Below are 15,143 nucleotides of genomic sequence, written 5' to 3'. Positions count from 1 at the left end.
CACCAGGTTCACCTGGAGCTTGGTAACAATTGCAAAAATGTGTGTCATTCCAACACCACATTCTTCTTGAGGTTAAATCGCTTATTCAGAGTGAGCACTACAAAACCATACTCATCAACGATATAACCACCTACATCTTCACAAGTGCCTGCACGCATCAGTACGGTCTCAGCAAGCAATGTCTTGAGGATACTCCTGCCGGCAGCACCTAAATTAAATACCAACAGAGATGTTTTCTTCTTTGATGTAAACATATCCTCATCAATGGACTCCAAATAGGCCTCAAATGCCTCATACCACCATTCCCAACTTAATATTGGGGTGCCTGGGACACTCATCTTCATCATCAATTTACTTTATTCGATCCAACTAAAACAAAGATCATAAAAGTTCAAAACAAGTTAAAAATAGCAATACAAAAAGAACACATTAACAGGTATAAAAATAAAAATATGCAGATTAGTTAGCCTCTAAAAACATCTAAGGATCTTCGCTACCACAAATTCATCTGCCCCATACAGACCCGCACAAATATACCTCTCAATAAGCAAAGATAAATACATTAATTATGAAGAAATTCGCAGCCAGGATATCTTAAAAATGGGATATAATTAGTACCGCAATCACATTTCGCTGGGACACTCAAAAATTCTGAAGGTGGAGAAATCTTTTCCATGGTTGCCCAAACAGTTGCTACTAGGAATGCTGAAATGGCACTGTGGCGTAAAACCCAAAATTACCACCAAAGTTGCGGAATACCAGGTGTGCCTGTCACCATTTGTTCCAATGAGGGTAAAAATGCAGGCAAAATTACCCTTAACTCTGTTGTTAACAAACAAAAATTACTGTATACAGGGTGTGCTTGTCATGGTTTGTTTCACTTTGAGCCGGAATGTAGGCAGACAGACAGGATGCTTCCACTTGTGAGTAGCTCCTTCTGTGCCCCCGCATTTAAGAGAAGAGGAGAGCCTGTCACCGTGCATCCAAGACAGGTAAATGATGGGGCGTACGTTAATCCTTACTAAGATGGCACTGGACGTCGGCGTGCAACTTCAACGCGATGTTCGTAATACTTTAGCCGTTGCACCAAACCAAAATGGAGGTGGCGGGATGTTGCTGATGCTGATGAGGGTGTTACAACAATTGGAAGTGAAACTGACCCAAAACCTCTGTAAATCTGCCCGGGATCAATGGCGCACCAATACCAAGGGACCCGGGAACCAGGAACCACCATACATCCGCTTCAGACGTAGACGCCGACTGGAAATGAGAGTGCCAAATTCAGGACATGTCAACATCACGGGTGCCCAGGACCACGACCACTGTCCGGGAGGCTTCCGCTTCGTGAGTTCCTCAGTGCTGCCACTAGTTGCCAGTGAAAGGAAGCCAACACTGGTAGGAAAACAGAAGTTTATTCCATATGTACAGCTGCCCTTAGCCTCCAGGCATAACTGCCGACCAGAGAACCCAGCCCCCTTCCACATTCCAATATTACATGCAAAGCGTGACCTAAGCCACCACACGGACCCCACAATGTGCCAATTAACAGTACAGATTCATAATAATCAAGTTGTAATCAATATAAGGATGGATATGCTGTAAAACAATGTGATACTTCATGAGCTTTTGATATGTGCTGGCTGGTACTGTAGACTGCGCCCAAGTAATGATGCTCTGGCAGCGAGGGTAAACAAAGTAATATGAACACTGAAAAGTAAAAGATCAAGTGACTGAATGACTGAATCAGTCCTGTATTTCTTCTATGTCTTGTGCCGTTTTAGAGTCCTGTCAGTGTTCACACAAAAACGCTAACATCAAGAAACATATTTGATCCTTTCGGAACCTTTGTATTTAATTTTTAAGCCTGCATTACTTGATCTTGCTATAAAATAATATATTGGATGGTAATTTCTTTTATTTGTTTGTTATCCAACAAAACTTGAAATGACGTTGGATTGTTTCAGCTTAGTGTTGTTGCACTAATGGTGAGCTACTATTATTTGTTCTGAACCTTACGTTTAAGTTTGTGTCAACCAAATTTAGTAAGAACTGGGCTGTCTCTTTTGGAGAAGGTCCAGTATTAATTTGCATATGGTTGGTCCTTGCCAGTAGTTGCGCGAATGTGGTAGATATATTGGAATGTGGCCAAGCGTGACTACTTAAAGTGGCTGAGGTTGATTCCATGTGCCACTTATCGTACTGTCTAATTCGGCACTGGCCATCACACCTCTGCTTGACAAGCAGCTTCAGTGCGCCTTAAACTTGTTTCCAAACAGTAACTGAGATGGCTTCACCTTTTTCTAGATGTTGACGAGTGTGAGCTATTCCAGATCAATCGCCAGAACCGTATATGTATCTATGAGTGCATCAACACTCCTGGCTCATATCGCTGTGCCTGCCCCTCAGGATACCTCCTCAACACAGACATCAACAGTTGTGAGGGTAAGTCCTGTCTTTGGAAGATGGTGTGTCATGGATCTTTCCTGTGCATACGCCTGCAGCGTGTTACTCTGTTTTTACAGATATTGATGAATGTGCCAATAATGAGCACAACTGCAGCCTGAGCGAGATGTGCATCAATGTCTACGGGGGATTCCGGTGCGTGCGGCCGGAGTGCCCAAAGACACGCTTGAACACCAGCTATGTCAAGACATCTAGCTAGTAAGTGTGTCTCCAAAGATAAAAAAAAAAGAAGCAGAAGGGAATACGCTTTAAAACAAATTTTACAAGGACAGATTTGCAAGTGGGAGTGGATTATCTGTGGTGCTTGCATTCAAATTAGGTATGGACACATTTTTGAGCATGGCAGAAAAGTTTGAAAAAGTAAGTAATTTTTCATGTTTAGATCTTGTCGTGAAGGAATTCGCATCTAGGTGCTGATAGTCGCTGTAATATCCACATTGCATCTCTGTGATCTCATTCCTAGAATAAGGCTATATTGGGTCCTGGGGACCTACTAATTCATGATGGCTATGTATGAAACGTAGTCTTGGGCCATGTGCGTATCATAGCATCTCATAGCTGCTCAAGATTCTCCATATCTTGTCGGCCCTAGTTCTAACAGCAATAGAATAGGCGGATCCTTGCATATATTATATCAACAGGGATTCATCCCTGGATGGATTTAGCTGTTGAAGGCCTTGATATATGGCTCTTTTCTGTCATTAAATCGGTGTATTCTTGCTGCCCTACAATAAAGTGCTGAACATTCCAGGTTGAGTCACATCCTTTAACTGAAAGAAACGTGAATCGGGCCCATAGCATTTCTATCCTGCTGGTATCTTCTTAATTGCTAAAGTGAATCCTGCTGTAAGCCAATGTCTGGAGATGCCGTGCGCTCTGTAATTCACTGATCCTCTCAGGCCTTAGCTCCGCTGTTCCTTCCCGCACAGAGATGTTTCCGTACCAGGGATTCTTTGAAATGGTGGTCTTCTTCCGTTAGTGGCATACTAATCTTTTGTCTCTGCAGAACCAAGACATGAGGACCGGGTCCAAATGACTGGTGGTGTAGACTTTTGAGCTATCATGGTTCTTCATGAGGAAGAAATGTTGAATAGCAACTCAATGGCAGTGGCATCACAAGTACCACCTCACGCTATGTACATGACTTTAATTGTTATCCTATTCAAACATCAAATTTACATAAAAAATACTGGGAATTGGGAGGTCTTCTATCCATTTGTTAAGTAAACCAAGAGCCTTGATTCCATCTTTCTAAATTGTATTATAAATTGACTGTAGTTTTTGAGCAATACCTTGGATGTTTCTTCTCTGAATGATACACAACTGGGAAGAATAGTCTGACAAGTGTCCTAGATTCTGGTTATCTGACACCATTATCGCATGGAATGGGCTATATGTGTTCATAGGTAATATCCTTATAATATTATCACGCTTATTAGAATCACTGCAGCTTATATGGGTCATTTAAGACGGTAAGAACTGTATGTCCGAATACATCTCAGTCCAGTGGTTCTTAACCTGTGGTCCACTGACCCCTAGGGGTCCGCGACACCTATTCAAAGGGTCTGCATTTATTCACAAAATTAAATATTATTAGCTGATTAATAAAATATGTACATAAAAAAGCCAAATTGAAACTTTTAAAACATTCTGTATATGTGGAGATAGTTGGAAGCTAAAAATCAAATTGGTATTATTATTTTGATTCGTGGGAGAAGCACAAATACAGCAATTCTTGTATGGACTATTGGTGACCTCAGATGAAGCAGCAATCTTGTGCGCTGACAAAGAGAACATAACTGAGGAGCAAAAAAGACAGTGATATGCTAGAGGCTAGCATATTGCTTTGTATTTTAAAAATAAAATTAGGTTTTAAAAAGCTTTATCTTTCCCATCAACAGTAAAATGTCGATGCTCGCTTATTTTTGTATATATGTGAATTAAATCAATTTCATAATTTGTGTACATTTGATGTATACATGTTTTGTGTAGTGTTTTGAGGTCTGAATCAAAGAAATGGGTAAACCAGGGTTCCCTGGCTTCCAGTAGTGAATCACTGGGTGCCTTCGTAAGTCAAAAGGTTAAGAAACGCTGTCTTAGACCATTCTTTTGCTAACTCAAGACCTAAATCTATTAACATTTCACAAGAAAGACTAAGAGCAAAAACAAAAAAGTTCTACGTGTCCATTTTCAGTTTATCAGATGCTTCATTTGTGACATACATGTTATTCCTACTGCTCCTCTACAATATCAGCTTTCAGAAGACTCATCTCCCGCGTCGCTATCCTCCCTGAAATGAAAGTGGCTTTATTACCCCAATCCTGCAGAGAAGAGCAAGGAATGAATATAAAGGCACCGTACTGTAGTGAAACCGAAGAAAGAGCACTTGTATTTCCCTCTAGCGAATCATATGCTTGTCTATCCAACACCTGGCCCAGGGCTTTAAGTGGGCCGGATCTCACCGGTGCTGAGCACCAGCAGTTTTTTAAGGGTGCCTCGAAACGGGTCCCTATCGGGCTCTGTTTTGTGCCCTGGCACAGGCGGTCTGTTTTTTTCCAGATTGCAGTGACAGCAGGCACATAGATGTGCGCCTGCTCACACTACTCACTTATCACTAGTGGAGAAGTTACGGCAAGACGTTATACCAGGTGAGCGTTGTAGAGGCAGGGAAATACTTTAAACAGTCATTTTCTTTCTGGATTTCACTTCTCTTTATGAAACTCAGGAGCCGCAACATTGTCGTGGTGTCACCAGGGCTTTAAGTGGAAGCTTTTTCAATATTATATTTAACAAGCCATAGTTGTTGCTTATTTATCTTATGCAACTAACAACCATTGATAAAACGAATAGTCCTGACTTCTTGTAGGTATTATGTTTTTTTAGTTTTTTTTAAATAACACTTTTGATTTGGTTTTTCTGATGCAATATGGGTCATTGCCCTACAAGTACCTATAGGAAACAAAATGATTCAGGAGTACCATAGTATTTAAACAAATGTAACTCCTGCAGGAACTGCAGGTATAACAATACAAACACAGTGCAGACAATCCTAGATCCCAGTGATTGCGTAAAAGTTATATATGACCTAAGGCAGACAGCCACATGATGCGGAATGAAACGTATAACAAACATTGGTATGAGTGGTAAGTTCAATCAGGGGTCTAAAGATGGGAGGGGGGAAGGTCTATCCCTCGGAATGTCGCCCAACAAGTCCATATCTTTGTATGTTTCTGGGGGCATCCATGGGCCAGAAACACTGCAATCTTTGCACCCATACAACTGTTTAGTTCAGCCTTCCATTTACCCATAGTCGGAGGGGAGACCCCCTTCCATAGTTGGGCTATGTCGGGTATGGCAATGGTAAGAGACAAAAAAAGTAAATGTTCTTTGTATTTGTTACCCGCGACCCAGCCAGTGCTGTGTCAAAGTAAAAGTCTCGGATCTAGCAGGAGCTCCCATGAAAGTATGTCACTAAGGCAAGAAGCCAACCTCCTAAAGAACGGCTGCAACACTGAACAGCTCCAGACCATGTGTAAAAATGTACCCTCTTTCCTTTAACTTCTCAAACAGGTAGGGGAATTAATTACTCCCATTTTCCAAAGTCGGGATTGGGTGTAATAGGCCCGGTGTATGTACTTGAATTGAATGAGGCGGTAGCGTGTAGACACCGTGGCACTCTGGGGGCTGACTATGGCTTCGGCCCAGAAAGCATTTGTCAAATCAGAGATATTGTCTTGCCCTGCTCTCCTAGTTTTATCAAGTGTTGTTTGTGTGTGTGTAGTCAGTGTTTGATATATTTCCTTGATTTTATGGAGCCCCAGGTCTCCCATCAGTAGGCAGCCCTCAAGTGGATGGAATTCTGGTAGGGTTTCTAGAGCACGAACCAGGGAGTCCAGTGCATGGCGCGGATGTACGTTGTTACAACGCATGCTTTTAGCACGCATGCGGTAACAACGCGGTTTTTATAACGCATTCTTTTACAACGCATAACAGAAAAGGGTGTTGGATAGTGAATATTTTAATTTACTATTCCAACACCAGTCCCCGTTGACACTAGGGAAGGTGTTGGATAGTAAATTAAAAGTATTCCCTATCCTTGAGCGCCCCCCAGAGCCATGCGTTGTAATAGAATGCGATTTAAAGACCGCGTTGTAATAGCACTGCGTACTAAAAGTTGCGTCGTAAACGACGTTCCCCGCATGGCGCAGTTGGAGATATTTATAGAATTGTGTCTTAAGTGAAATTCCTCTTGCAACTGTTGAAAGGATTTCAATGTAGTGCCCTGCATCACATCTCCTAACGTAGATATTCCCACCAAGTCCCACTGGCGAAATCCCTGCAAGGCCGTCACTGGGCGTAAGTATGTGCCTGGCCACAAAAGGGTTTTTTGGGTCAGGGTCCCACGCCATCCTATTTGCCTCACCTTGTACCACCAGAGCTGAATTACAGTTTTACTCGCAGGGGGTAGTATATTGAGATTCCTAGAGCTATATAGGAACTGAAGAAGGGGAACCCCCTCCATTGCTGCATGCTCCAGCGCAAAAGCCGGGTCAGTTGGGGAGTTATACCACCATTCATTAATAATTAGGAGGTGAGATGCGGCGTATTTTGTATATACATCCGCTGCTGCGATCCCCCTCAGTATGTGGGTTGTGCGCATATATGGAGTGCCACCTGGATCGCTCCCCCGTTCCACAGGAATTTATTGTGTATGGCATTGACTTGCGCAAACCAGGACCTCGTATGTTGTAAGGAAAGTTTTGTAGTCGGTAGAGAATTCTTGGCAGGGGCACCATCTTAAAAATGGCAGACCGGCCGTAGAACGATAAGGGAAAGGAGGACCAAAGTGCTGTTTCCTTGTTTAGACTTGCAAGTAGCGAGTTAATATTATGTTCCCAGGATCTCATGCCCCGGCAGTCCAGAGACGAGTATACGACCTGGGAGACAAGGCAACCAAGATGATAACCTGGCTGGAGAGACGGGACCGAGATCGTAAATGGATCCCGGGAATTCAAAGGCCGGATGGATCCGTGCGTGTAACGGGGCAGGAGATAGCGGCGGAATTCGCACAATACTACGAGGCGGTTTACCGGTCTCACGCTGTTCGACAGGAACAAGAGTATCACGACTTCCTGGCTCCCTTGCAGCTGCCTGCCTTGGAACAAGCTGATAGAGATATCCTAGACTCTCCCATAACGGTCCAGGAGGTGGAGGACGCCATGGGAGACTTGCAGGTGGGAAAGGCGCCGGGGCCCAATGGGTTCCCGGCGGAAGCATTTGGTTGCGTGTCCAGCCGCCTGGCGCCTCACATGCTGAGTATGTTCAACGAAGCCAAGCAGGTGGGGGTACTTCCCAAAGACTTACGGTCGGCAACGATCGTGGTGATACATAAGGCCAGTAAACCGCAAGAGCTATGTAGCTCCTACAGGCCCATCTCCTTGCTGAACTTCGAGACCAAGGTCCTCGGTAAAATTCTGGCCACGAGACTGAGGGCGGTTATACAGCACCTGATACACCCGGACCAGTCGGGCTTTATGCCTCACAGAAGCACTCGTCTCAATCTCCGGCGTTTGTTTGGGGTAGTGCAGGGGATCTCTGCGAGACCAGAGGTGCCGGCCTCCCTGCTGTCGCTCGACGCGCATATGGCGTTCGATAGTATAGAGTGGCAGTATCTCTACGCAGTTCTGGAGAAATTGGGCTTTGGCGAACACTTCCGAGCATGGGTGCGGCTGCTGTACACTGCGCTGCTGGCGAGAGTCCGGGCGAATGGAGTGCTGTCGTGAGAATTCCGCCTTGGTCGGGGCACGCGTCAGGGCTGCCCCCTCTCGCCCACCTTGTTCGCACTGGCGCTGGAACCACTGGCGCACTGGATCCGAACGGATCCGCTGGTGTGGGGCATCGATCTGGGAGGAGCGTATTTCTTTATACGCTGACAACATCCTCCTGTATGTGCAGAGGCCAGCGGCTTCCATTCAGAGGCTGATGAGCATAATAGGAGAGTTCGGTATGTACTCTGGATACCGCATAAATTGGAGCAAGTCCCTGGGGCATGTGTTGGCGGGGCCACAACCCCAGTTGCCGGCGGATTGTGGAGTATTCGCCTGGAAGGATGTTTTCAAATACCTGGGGATTTGGATCACGCACTCTGATGTGGAATTCCTGCGTCTGAATGTTTGGGCGCAGCTGGAGCGGCTGCGCGGAGATGTGGAGCATTGGAGGTCCCTCCCGCTTTCGCTGATGGGGCGAGCCATCTTTTTTAAAATGATGGCCCTCCCTCGCTTGCTTTATGCTCTACAATGCGCTCCCTTCCTTATCCCGGACCAGGTGTTTAGGGCAATTGAGTCTGAACAGCGCTCCTTGCTGTGGAGTGGCGGACGTCCTCGGATAGCCCTCAAGAAACTGCAAAGGGGCCCATATGAGGGAGGGCTGGCGATACCAGACAGCCGCCTCTATTATTGGGCGACACAGCTCATCAATGTGAATGGATGGGTGTTCTCCCCGCTGGAGGAGCCAGCCTACAGGGTGGACAGACTGGCTTTTGGCAGCGACACGTACTTAGCAGCTCTATATACGAGAGGTAGGAGGGGCCGTCCTCCTCTTCCCCCCAGACGGCAGCGGTGGTCGCCGTCTGGAAACGAGCGACTAAAGTGCTCGGTTGGGAGGCACGGCTCATGGAACAGACTCCTTTATGGGCGGGCTCCTTCCTGCCGGCAGTGGCGAAACTGAGAGACTTGCACAGTTGGGGCCTAATAGGTATTAACGTGCTGGGGGACGTTTGGAAACGGGGAGAGATGGTGAAATTTACCGTTCTGCAGGCAGAATATCAGATGGAGAACAGAGAATTCCTTCACTACCAGCAGCTCAAGTTCGCTCTGCACAGTCATCTGACCCCAGGGGAGAAGCTGCCGGAATATGCACCACTGGAGGACAGATTGTTATTGGACCCTATGATCGATAAAGCAATCTCCCTCACATATAAAAAACTCAGTAACAACGTCCCGGACATGCTGTGGGATTGCGCGAAGATCAAGGCATACTGGTCGAGTGTAACGGGCATCATGGCAGAAGTGGTGGGATCAGAGGTGCTGCTGGAGGCTAGGTGGCATGTGTTGGGAGTTACCAGTGATATCACCTGGCCGAGGTGGGACAAGGTATGGTTAGCCCTGGCGAGCATGGAAGCAAAAAGGAACATCGCACGATTGTGGGGCAGTGATCTAACGCCAACGGTGGAAGAATGGGAAAGAGATCTGGATTGGTGCCAGCGGGCGGAAAGGTCATTTACAAAAGTCGAGGTTGCCCTACGAAATGGGAAAGTGTGTGGGCGGCCTGGAGGCGCTATAGAGGGGAGTGGCTGGACTCGCAGCCGACTGCGGAGCCGATGTGAGAGGAGCACGGGGTGGAGCCTTCTACCGGAGGGATGTGCCTTTATAACTCCGCGAATTGGCGGCTCCATCCCTGCCCTGTCCTCCCCCTGGGATTTGGAAGCCCTACTGACCAGGGCGTCATCTTCAGGGTGGGAGTGGACTGCGGGGAGGGGGAGGTTCCGGTACTTGCAGATATCCCTTGAGGGGTTCATTGGGGTAGTTTAGGGGCAGGGTCTAGGTCTGGAGGGAGGGTGGGCCAGGGTGGGTAGGTTGATTATCTTACTGTGACTGTACTTGCATTTGTCAATCATTGTCAATGAATTTCCACCGCTAACTGATGTGCTATGTTTTGGAGCTGATTTTTATACAATAAAAAGATTTAAAAAAAAAAAATATTATGTTCCCAGGAAATCTTTGGACAGGGTGACATGAAGATGCCTAAATATTTAAAAACCCCAGTTGCGTTTGATAGCTGCGTCGCCCAGGTGCCCTGCCCCTATTTGCCACATACTGGAAAAAGCACGGACTTAGCAGGTTTATTGTCGAGGCCTGTAGTTTCCCCAAACATTCCGTGGATTTGCAAGAAGCGTAGGCCTGAGAACCATGGGTCTGTTAAAAAGAAGGGGACATCATCCGCATACAGCGCAATGCGATCTGATTTTGCCTGAGACCATTCAAATCCGCGGAACACTGGGTCACTCCGAACCCACACAGCCAGGGGCCCTACAGCCAAAGCAAAGAGTAGCAGGGACAGGGGGCACCCTTGCCTCGTACCTCTGCGTATAGGTAAGGGGTGAGAAATTGGCCGTAATTTGCTATCAGGCCATGCCACACACACTAGGGCATGTCATACCTTTCACATACACTGCAACCGGCCCACAGGGGAACCTTGGCCCTACCTTAGGGGTGGCTGACATGTAAGAAAAAGGAAGTTGAGGGACTGGCAAGTGTGCGCACTGGCCAAGTCGACATGGCAGTTATAAACTGCGCGTATACTCCGCAATGGCAGGTCTGAGTTACCTTTTCAAGGCTACTCACGTGGGTGGCACAAACAGTGCTGCAAGCCCACTAGTAGCATTTGATTCACAGGCCCTGGCGCACTCAGTGCACTTTACTAGGGACTAACAAGTAAATCAAATATCCAATCATGGAAATACCAATCCAGAACACAATTTACCACAGGAGCACTTGCACTTTACCACTGATTAGCAGTGAGAAAAGTGCGCAGAAACACTACGCCAGCAAAAACAGAGTCAAAATCGGGAGGTCAGAAAGCAAAAACTCAGGGGAAACACGCCAAAAGATGCCAAGTCTAACAATACCTTTGATATAACATGCGTTCTATAAGTTCTTTATTACATTACTAAATTAATAGCTAATTGCTCAATGCCAAGTTTGCTGTGGGCCAGATGCTGTCAAAGGTATCGCCACTGCAGTGTGTGGCCCTAATAAAAATCTGCTGTAAGTCAAGGGATTCTATGGACTGCATAAATTTAGCCATATCTTTATCAATGAGGTCATCAAAATGGAACTAAAAAATTCCTGCCATAATAAGTTTGCTAAACGACCATAATTATCACCCATACAGGTTGATCAAAGCACTATTGGACTCTTTGGCTGCATTATGGGGTCTGTGTCCAACACCAAATAATCAGGACAAAATTACTTAAGGCTAATTAGTGTCTCATTACAAGAGTCTTCATCCTCCAGAATGATGTAGCAGGGTAAGGGGTATTTGTAAACAATGGCAACACCTCAACCTTATTAATCCTCCCAATCATGGAAGGAAGTCTTACATGGCAAGGGCCACACGGAATAGTGTTTCACAAAGCTGAGGTGCCTACCCTGTTCAAACCACCACTCAGTGCACTATGATGCACCAGTATTCTTTTATTTTTATTTATTTAGAAAAGTACACATACAGCAAGGCAAGAATTACTTTACACGAAGCACCAATTCCAGACGGGGAAGGAAAAGTAAAACAGTACAATGAAATCAACAGCGAAGCACCAGTATTCTTAAATTACCCTTTCTGTCTTGGTGTTACCTTTGCTACCTCAGAATGGAAGTAATTATGCAGCAAAGCTTCAGTAAGAAATAGCAAATCCCACTGCTTGTTGACAATTAGATCACAAATGTGTCACTCATGTTTGGTCAAGGAGCAGCAGTTTAGTGGGGCACAGTTAAGTGAATTTTCTTTACTTTCCAACGCTTCACCCTTCTGGACAGGCACATGTGGCATTCCTCCCCTGGGGGCGTTCTGACAGGTACTTCAATGTTCTCTTGATCTAACAAGACATTTCGGCAGGAAGGTTGGTTACAGCTGATGTATACAGCCGCATCATAATAATGTGCTGAAGAAATGTATTTATCAGAGCGGCAAACTTTTCTCTAAAGTCACATAGCTAGCTATTTCTTCAAATTAAACCTTTGTAAAGGTCTCCGAGGCTCAAGGCACCACAGTTTGTTGCTGGACACACAGACTCAGGATGGATTGACACAGACGGACTTGCCTTTGGCTTGAAGCAAGCATGTAAACTGTGCTAGACCCCAACTGTTCTACAGCAGTACAACTGCCCACATGATTGAGATGTGTCATCCGGTAGACTGCTTCTCTGGTGACCAGTTGAGAAGTCTACCTTCTTCGGGCATGTGGGGCTCAGAGGTGAAGCCTTGTATGCAACAGGATTTGTCCCAGCTCTACCAACCTTTCAGAGGCACTCCCCTGTAATGACTGATTCGACCCCATCCCTGCTGGGGCTCGGCTGGAATCAGTCATGGAGTAGCGGTACTGGCATGACATTTGACTGCCCTGACACTTGCCATGATTGTAATTATATGTCTGACCAAAATGAAAAGCCTTTAAAAGCCACCAGGAAGATACATGACCAATTCTGCTCCTTTGATACAAGCCTCTCTGTGTTAAAAAACAAATGATACTTATGGAATAGATGCCGCCAGATCTGTACGTGGAATGGTGCATACTCAAGGTGAGAATACCAATGCATCTAACTATGCCACATGTTTGCATCTCTTTAAACCATGTGCCTAGATAACACAGTAGACACGTTTTCCGGATCACTGGGGCTTGGAGGTGAGGTGGACAGCAACACAGGAGCAAAGTAGAACCATTAGACGTTGCTTTGAGCAAGAAAGGCAGCTGCTTTGACTTGCGCTACTGGTAAAGCACCTTCATTTTGTTTAATATATTGAAAGGGCTCTAAGGTATATAGGAAAACACCTTTGGTAGTATTTTCTTCAGTTGAAGGCTAATTTTACTGTCCAGTTTTATTCATTTTTTATTTTTTTTTATTTTATTGCTCCACAGTAACACGAATAAAATAAATTAACAGTGTCACAAATTCATATAGTCACAAAAATCCCCCCAGATACATAAACCAATCTTGAGTTTCTGAGCCCCCTGTACCGAATATAAGCTCAGTTCTAAATTAAATAAATTATACATTTTTGCCCGCCAACGCTCAAATGCAGGGGGTTCAGATTTAAGCCAGTCAGAGGCAATACACAGCCAGGCCACCGTCATGGCAATAAACAATTAAATATCGGTGTTTGTACAAAGGAGTCCCCTTTTCAACATCTGGCCCGATCCCTAATAACATGATAGCAGGCGTAATACTCATCGGAGTCCCAATGAGCATAGACAAAAATTTCTCAATATCCGTGATGTATCTTAACAGTTTACTACAACTAAAAAAATATGAAGACTATCCGCATTATCCCCCCCACATCGAAAACATTTGCCATCATACCCACCCCCCACTTAAGCATACGTGCTGGAGTATAATTCAAATTGAAAACGGTTTTAAAAAATTGCACCTTCAAATTAGCGGAAAGAAGAGTGTCCATAGATCTTGATATGGCATTCTCTATGGATATATTGTGTACCCCCAATACCGTAGACCATTTAGAAGTTTGTTTTCCTAAATCATCTGTTCTATAAGATAATATCTTATATAGCACCCCGATTTTCTCCTGTCGCCAGTAAATTAGGTGCTACTAAAACATTTTTCTGACATAAGAAATCCCGAATTTGAAGGAATTTAAAAAAGTGAGATTTAAACACATTATACTGTCTCACTGAATCTTCATAGGACAGAAGGAACCCACCGGTGCCAAAAGAATCCCCTAGTTGTAGAATACCTTTACTCCTCCAGCCAAGTGCAACACTATCCCAAAATATAGGAGGAAGCATCTTCATAGCGTTCGTGGGGGTAAAATAAGATAATCTCTCCAATGAACATAATTTACGTATTCTCTTTCATACTTTAAACGCAATTTCCAATACTTTAAACCTCATCCGCATAAAGTAGCTGCCATCAATTTCTTTGAAAAAGCATTGTCGTGCCTCAGACCCCAACAAAATCTGAAACATCAAAGGAGCCTCTGCTGTATTAGCAACATCCTCCCCAGTTAATAATACCCGCATCTTTAACAAAAAAACACACATAAAAATACAAGGCAAAGTCAGGGATAGCCAAGCCACCTCGCTCAATTGGTAACGTCATTAATCTAGTAGCTCGTCTAGGATTGCCATGAGCCCAAAGAAACTTGGCACACAAAGATTGAAGCTGTTGAAGTTGGGCCCCTGACACTTCCAAAGGTATAGATCCAAGTAAATATAAAACCTTAGGCAAGATATTCATCTTTATGATATTGCTTCTACCGATTAGAGTAAGGTGTAATCATCCCCATCTATCTAGTGATTTCTTAATGCTAAGTATCATCGCTGTCCAATTGGCATCGACCACTTCAAGCATCGATGTCCTCATTTTGATACCCAAGTATATCACTTCTTTTAGAACCCTGACATCATCCAATGCAATATTATCAGTGCATAACATTTGAGTTTTAGTAACATTAAGTTTATAGCCAGATACCGGACCAAAAGCTATTGCTAACCCCTCAATCTCTTGAAGTGCAGAATATGGATCGACCGAAGTCACCGCTATGTCGTCAGCATAGGCGAAAACTGAATATGGAATATTGTGTACAAAAAAGGGCTTAAACAAGGAACTGTTACCCAACTTCTTGACAAATGGATTAATGTATAAAGCGAACAAGGGCACCGTTGCCTGGTGCATCTTGTAATACGGATTGGCTCTGAAAGTAAGCCCATTGAAACAATCTTAGCGACCGGTGAAGTGAATAGTACCTGTAGAGCAGTCATAAACCCTTTCCCAAAACCCAGTCACGACATCAGTTTCCACAGGTGATCCCACTCCACCCGGTCAAATGCTTTCTCAGCATCCAATAAAATTAACCCTAAATCTCAGTATGGGCTAAATCAAAAAGCGT

At 44.8% G+C, this 15,143-nt stretch overlaps 2 protein-coding genes across 6 annotated transcripts in view; one reads left to right on the top strand and one right to left on the bottom strand.

Moving 5' to 3' along the window:
• Positions 1-15,143, bottom strand: part of LOC144799177 (C-type lectin domain family 18 member A-like) — a 901,971-nt gene that overhangs the window by 608,738 nt on the left and 278,090 nt on the right. The gene's annotated exons all lie outside the window — the stretch shown is intronic.
• The window catches only part of LOC144799178 (fibulin-7-like), a 231,877-nt gene that overhangs the window by 163,074 nt on the left and 53,660 nt on the right, over positions 1-15,143 (top strand). For both annotated transcript variants that reach the window (XM_078670427.1, XM_078670428.1), the window contains 2 exons: positions 2,305-2,442; positions 2,523-2,661. In XM_078670427.1, coding sequence (XP_078526553.1) covers positions 2,305-2,442; positions 2,523-2,661 — 277 coding nt within the window. The remainder of the gene's footprint in view (positions 1-2,304; positions 2,443-2,522; positions 2,662-15,143) is intronic.

The sequence above is a fragment of the Lissotriton helveticus genome, chromosome 12, assembly GCF_964261635.1.
Source record: "Lissotriton helveticus chromosome 12, aLisHel1.1, whole genome shotgun sequence".
Classification (NCBI taxonomy): Eukaryota; Metazoa; Chordata; class Amphibia; order Caudata; family Salamandridae; genus Lissotriton; species Lissotriton helveticus.
Note: the sequence above shows the minus strand (reverse complement) of the source record. Positions and strands in the feature narration are given on the sequence as shown.